This window comes from Dipodomys merriami, unplaced genomic scaffold (genome assembly GCF_024711535.1).
Source record: "Dipodomys merriami isolate MVZ:Mamm:240054 unplaced genomic scaffold, mDipMer1.0.p SCAF_5, whole genome shotgun sequence".
Lineage (NCBI taxonomy): Eukaryota > Metazoa > Chordata > Mammalia > Rodentia > Heteromyidae > Dipodomys > Dipodomys merriami.
In genome coordinates, this window is record NW_027206068.1 from 59,002,230 (window position 1) to 59,008,821 (window position 6,592).

Genomic DNA, 6,592 nt, shown 5'->3' on the forward strand with positions numbered 1-6,592 from the left:
CACTCTGTTGCTATGATAAAAATACATATGCAATTTGAGAATTTATGTCTGTTTTTTAGACTAAGTATAGTTAATTATAGTAAATTTTCTTAGGTGTGGATATAGTATTATAGTTACTTAAAGTTCCTCATTGTTTGAAGATGCATGCTGGAGGACTCGAATGACATACTATAATGTAATATCTGTGTATGTGTGCACATAAATACATGTGGCCTCCAATGCCTAGATAGACCAATACATATGTACATACATGTGTAATGCTAGATAATATATCACCTGGTTATGTATATACATAAATTAGACACTAGATAGGTAGATACCATAAATAGTAGATACATAGAGAGAGTAGGGCACTATTTATAATGGTTTCATATCAAGGAATTTAGTAAGGAATTATAGTAAATTTTCTTAGGTGCAGATATAGTTTTGTAGTTAGAGAGAGAGAGAGAGAGAGAAAAGAGAGAGAGAAAAGAGAGAGAGGAGAGAAGGGAAAGAGAGATAGTAGGTCCCTGTTTATAATGGTTCCATATCAAGGTGGGCATATGGGTCCTTGGAGGAAGAGCATAAGAACAAATACTACTGCAAATTCAGAATATTTTTATTATTGCTGAGTGGAGGCCTCTTATGGCCAATGTGAATAAGGGGTAGGTCTTGCTTCTCCAGATCTTTCAATTGGTTGATGCATAGGAGGGGCAGCAAAGCAGGGCCAGGCAAAGTCCACACATGTGGCCATGGGAAGGAGGAAGGAGCAGCCATCTGTGTGAGCAAGTTGGACAATGGACAGGTGGCATTAGATCCTACTCATCATCTCTACCTCCTGGGCCTTTCATCTCATTCCAACTCTTACAGCAGTGGAGAGCTAGTCAGAGCAGAAACTGAACGGTACTGAAACTGGCCCCAGGGGCATTTGAAGGAAGGACAAGGAAAGCAAAAGAAGTTTTGAATCCAAGGAACATGGCTGTGTTGTCAAACAGCCATCAGGACAACGAGGAGAGCTTGAGCTTAGTCCAGGAGCAGTCCAGAGCATTGATCAGGATTTTTGAACTCAAGTCCAAATCCTACACCCCCAACCTTACCTGCTTGGCTGTCAGTGATGCTAAAGACCAGGAGATGCTAGTGTCCCAACTTTATGAGCCATGTAAGGAATGACAAAAGCTACGTGGAAATTCCTGTAGAGACCTCGACCTTCCATGTCCTCCTGTGACTCAAGGAGTCAATCATTCCTCGCCCCACCCAGCAGGACTGAGGCCTTATCTGGATTCTTACCCCAGCAGGGCTGGAGACAGGCTGGATGGTGGGTGTCAATAGGATACCTCTCCTGCGCAGTCCCCCAGCACAGCTGATAACAGGAAGGACGCACTGGTTCCAAGGCAGGCAGGGAAGCTGTGGATACACTGCCAAGGTCCTGCTAGAAAAAGCAAGATGAAAGAATGGCATTGTCCGAGGAGAAAAGCACTCGATACCTGACTTAAGAAATGCTGACCCATAGCCGGGCGCTGGTGGCTCACGCCTGTAATCCTAGCTACTCAGGAGGCTGAGATCTGAGGATCGCGGTTCAAAGCCAGCCCGGGCAGGAGAGACCGTGAGACTCCTATCTCCAATAAAACCACCAGAAAACCGGAAGTGGCACTGTAGCTCAAGTGGTAGAGCGCTTGCCTTGAGCTGAAGAGCTAAGGGACAACGCCCAGGCCCAGAGTTCAAGCCCCACGACCGACAAAAAAAAAAAAAAAAAGAAATGCTGACCCACGGGCTGGGAAGTTGGCTCAGTGGTAAAGCGCTTGCCTTGCATGCCTGAGGCCCTGGGTTCGATTCCTCAGCACCACATAAGCAAAAAAAAAAGCTGGAAGTGGTGCTGTGGCTCAAGTGGTAGAGCGCTAGCCTTGAGCTGAAGAGCTGAGGGACAGCACCCAGGCCCAGAGTTCAGGCCCCACGACTGGACCCCCCCCCCAAAAAAAGAAATGCTGACCCCTCTGTACACCACCTTTATGATAACTTTTTTTTAATGACAAAAAGAGACCCTCAATGCCAGTGAGGCTTCCTGTTTAGAAGGCTTGGGACCCAGCCAGCACTACTTGTTCCCGGGCTGTGTTCTGTACTCCAGAGGACACCAGTCACAAAATAGACTAGAGGTTGGCATGTGCTGGAAATGTGTACTGTGAACTCCCTAGAGAGTCATAGACATGAGCTCTCAGGCCATCTCCAGAAATGGGAGATGTGGTGAGCCCTTCAGTCCTCCCAGTTTACAAATTTGCCTCTTCTTCCAAGTACCTGAGCAGAGATAATCCCTGGAGAAACTCTTGGCACTGTCAGATCCTGAGAAACACCTACAAGGAAAGAGTGCATTCCTTGAGAGGGAGGGATTGAGGCTGGGAAAGGGAAAATTTGGAGACAGGCACAGTGATGGGACACAGTGGACTTCCAGGGAAGTCAGCAACTTCTTGCAGAGGTGGGAGTAGATGAATGTTATAATTCTAGACTTCCTTTCTCTTTAAGGCAAAGCCTTGCAAAAATAGAAAGGATTAAATCCCAATCATAGCCCTAAAGACAGTATGGCCCTGCAAAGCAGGGACAGTGTATGTCCAGCCCCTAGCAAAGGGCCTGGCACATAGTTGCTGTGTAAATAGTAGGTAGATGGATGGACAGATGGATAAATGGATTGGATGTGTGGGTATGTGTATCAATTGATGGAGATACATAAATGGATGGATGAATATGCAAGGTGTGTGTGTGTGGATGGATGGATGGATGGATGTGTATGTATGTATGAAGGTAGATGGAGGACAGATGAATGAATGGATAGAGGGTGTGTGGTGGGTAGATGGGTGGGGATGTTTATGTCTATACGGATAGGTGTCTGAGTTTGTGGGTTGTGTGCATAGAAATCACCTGGGGAAAAAAAGAAAGAAAGAAATCACCTGGAAGCTGCATTTCCCATTTCAGTTTCTCTTGCCGACGCCATTTGGCTCTTCTGTTGGAAAACCAGACCTGAGGGAGAATTGGGACCATATATTTGGCCACTAGGCATCTGCTGCTCTCACCATGTGTCCCTGGCCTGGAGTCAGAATGTAGAGCCTTCCTTGGACCTCTCCCTACTCTGACTTTTGCTCCCTCCTCCCTTTCCCCACCTCAAGAGAAACAAGTCATCAGCCAAAAAGGGATTAACAAGGAAGGTTTCACTCCTGATTTTTGCTCTAAATAGGTTTGTTTCCACATTCTTATCCCCATGTTTAACTTTACAGAATTCACAGCCATGGCTGGTAGGATTCTTTCTCCTAGTATTTAACGCTCACAGAGTCACAGAGCTTACTCACCCTCACTGTGTCCTCGGGCAGACAGGTAGCTGCAGCCAGCTTTCCACGGGCCACTGAATCAGGATATTGCCCACGCTGGAACTCTGCAGAAACAGAGATTCAGAGGGCATAGAGGGAAGGCAAGACATGAGTCTCCCCAAAAGGCACTATTCCCCACCTTTAAAATTCCATCTTGCCTCCCAGCCCAGTCCAGCACCTTTCTCCAGGGCCTCAGCTTGGCCTGGAGAGAAGATAGTCCGATTCCTGTGGCTAGTTCCCGGGTGAGGACCTCTGGGAGCATCACCACTATGAAGAATGGGAAGAGCTGGAGCCAAAACAGCTGCAAAGGAAGACAATATCTTGTGGTGGTTTGTGATGGTGATTCTTCTGGTCAGATGGGGACCCTATATCCCTGGGGCTGTGACTGAGCAACAGTGCGAGTGTAGGAGCCAAGGTGATCTGCATTTAGTCATGCAGTGCTGGCTCCAAGGATACTTGACAGAAAGTGGGCTCAGTGTCACAGTGGTATTTGCAGAGAGCAGCAGTAGGGATGGTCCAACTTTACATGATACATAGTACATAAAAGATGCTCATGAGGGAGAGGGAAGACCACACCTGCCTTTTTCTCAGCAGATACTGTGAACCAAGAAGCTAGGGGTCCTAGGTTCTGCTTTTAAGACCTGCCAGTTAGCTAATGATCTTGAGTAGGTCACATGACTTCCTGAACCTACATTTTCTTCTGCCAGGAGAGAATAAGATTGTGTCAAGCCCTTTTTCTAGGGCTTTTGGGAGGGTGATCCAAAACAAGAATGAAAAAGTGCATTGAGATCTATAACATGCGAAAAATTTGTATTTCCCTAGGCATAACTCCAAGACCCACCTGATGAGCTGAGCTGTGCCCAGTGCAGTCTCTGGTTTTCCTGTAGTTCCCGCAAAACTCGATTGATGGAGGAGACCTGGGGGGAGTTGGGTGATGAGTAGGGAGATGGTGTTACAGAAGGATTGCATTCTGAAGCGATTCTGCAACATACACACTCCCCAATGCCATCCCCCTGCTTTTTTTCCCCTCACTTCTTTTAGCACCACCACTTGTCAGCAGAAAGATCACAGGGGCTCCAATCTCCAGCCTAGAATGGCAGGCTTCACAATGCCAAAGTAAAGAAAGAAAAGGGTCTTATTCTTTGCATACAGCCTGTTTGCAAGCCTCACTTACACTAGGCATCTTGTCTTGAGTACAGAACCCTTCGACACAAAGCTGATGTTGGATCTCCCAGGCAAACAGGGCTGGACATGCATTCTTCAGCTGAGCAATCCGAGCCACCACGGGAGGTGTGGCCAGGCGTGGCTTGCTTCCCCCAATACTCTTGGGTTCCAAGGCACCTGTGCGGTAGTAACGCCCTAGGATCTTGCTCACACAGCCATTAGATACCTGAGCCAGGTGAGAAGCAAGGACAGGTAAGACATGATGGGTAGGAGGATTAATGTTCCTGGGAAAAGGCAAAGCAGGACATATTAAATGAAGGTATGGAATTGAGAGTTTAGCCTCACCTTTCAAAACATAAAAATCCCTTTCCCAACCTCCAAAAGGGTCTTCTAGGAAGTAGCCCAAGCCTCAAAGGCCCTCAGGGTCTTAAACTTCTTTCTGCTCTTCTTCTTCTTCTTCTTCTTCTTCTTCTTCTTCTTCTTCTTCTTCTTCTTCTTCTTCTTCTTCTTCTTCTTCTTCTTCTTCTTCTTCTTTCTTCTTCTTCTTCTTCTTTTTCCAGTCCTGGAGCTTGAACTCAGGGCCTGTGTACTGCCCCTGAGCTTCTTTTGCTCAAGGCTAGTGCTCTACCACTTGAGCCACAGTGCCACTTCTGGCCTTTTCTGTTTATGTGGTACTGAGGAATCGAACCCAGGGCTTCATGCATGCTAGGTAAGCAGTCTACCACTAAACCACATTCCCAGCCCTCTCTCTGCTTCTCGTTCCCATTATTGGACAAAGGTCTTGGCACTACCTTAAGGCTTCGTGAGATGTCACAGGGTCGCATTCCGCTCATTGCCAGCTGCACGATCTGCTGCCTGGTGTCCAGAGGCAGGGGCCGACCATTCACAAAGATCCCTCCCAGTTGATTGACACTGCTGATCCCTGGGCATGAGAAGTAAGCATCCACACACTGCCTCTCTCTCTAACCCCCAACCACTTTTGCAGAAGTTCACTCAGACCTCCCAACTTGTTTGTCACCATAGGCTAAGTCCTACTCTAAGGGACTGCCTCTCAACCCAAATCTACACAACATGCCACTTCCTTTGGGAGCTGACTCATGGAGTCTGTGCACCTTGGACATAGGTGCTTACTCTCTTGATCTAGGAGAAACAGGGTATAACAGAGAGGCAGGGACTAGGAGAGTTTCTCCCAGATCACTGACAAGGGGATGTGACATTGTGTTGGTTGAAGCAACTCCCCTGACTTCAAACCCATCCCCATTCTTCCTATCTCTCTTAGACCTCTCACCATTCTGCTGCATGCTCCAAGCTGGCCTCAGGCAAGGACAGGAGTCTGGGAAAGATTAGGAATGCAAGTTCCTTTAAAGAATTCCTGGCTTGCAGGCAGGATCTATAACAATAGGAGGTTATTTGGTTGAGGTCTCTTCCTTGAAATGGTCATAGGAGAAATTGCTTGTGAGCGAAGGTGGATGTTTCTAAAAAAAGAACATTAAAATTCACATTTGAGCCAGAGACTCTGGAGTCCTCAAAAGGGATGTCTATTGGGTAATGCCAAAGCCATATTAAGCACAAAAGAGTCTCTGATCACGGGCCTCTATGCCGTTCCTGCTCTCCTTAGCAGTTAATGGGAGTTGAGGCTGCCTCATTTGTGCCTGGAATCTTGGCAGGGCTGTAGGTGACTCCACAAAAGAGTCTTTCCATGGAGCTTTCCTATCATAACCATGTCCTTTTGGCTGAGTTAACTCACCTGCTTACTCGACAAGGTTCTAGGCATGAACACACCAGTGGCTGTTTAGGAGGAAAGCAGAAAAAAAAGAAGAGAGAACAGGTCTTTGTTCACTAAGAGATTATAGAACAACCAGCATTGGTGAAACAGCAACGAATTACAACAAACCTGAAATCCAGCATCTCCTATTTAAATTCAGCAGCTAAAGTGGCTTTCATGTATTCATTTCTAGGCAAATAGAGTTATATTTCCCTCCGAGCTCTCATCATTCTGGAAATCTAAGAAGGAAAGCAAAGGTTTTTTTTTTTTTCAAAGAAAGCTGAGGTCCAGATTAGGGTTCCTATAAGCCAAGAGCCACCCAGATAGTAAAACT

The 6,592-nt window shown here is 46.6% G+C and overlaps 1 protein-coding gene across 1 annotated transcript; it reads right to left on the reverse strand.

Annotated features, from left to right (window-relative positions):
- Positions 1 to 622: 622 nt before the first annotated feature.
- Pax4 (paired box 4) lies at positions 623 to 5,794 on the reverse strand. The gene is made up of 11 exons (XM_069997370.1): positions 5,782 to 5,794; positions 5,625 to 5,633; positions 5,285 to 5,415; positions 4,504 to 4,719; positions 4,171 to 4,246; positions 3,508 to 3,630; positions 3,312 to 3,394; positions 2,916 to 2,985; positions 2,269 to 2,324; positions 1,267 to 1,408; positions 623 to 756 (listed from the first exon to the last, which is right to left on the reverse strand). The coding sequence occupies exons 1-11, from the start codon at positions 5,792 to 5,794 to the stop codon at positions 623 to 625; spliced, it is 1,053 nt and encodes a 350-aa protein (XP_069853471.1).
- Positions 5,795 to 6,592: the final 798 nt, after the last annotated feature.

Excerpts from the sequence above, each read along its gene's own strand:
- Pax4 (XM_069997370.1), bottom strand. Across the intron at positions 4,720-5,284 it reads ACATCTCACGAAGCCTTAAG|GTATCTAATGGCTGTGTGAG; the intron begins GTAGTGCCAAGA and ends CACCTGGCTCAG. Across the intron at positions 3,631-4,170 it reads GGCACAGCTCAGCTCATCAG|CTGTTTTGGCTCCAGCTCTT; the intron begins GTGGGTCTTGGA and ends CTTCCTTTGCAG.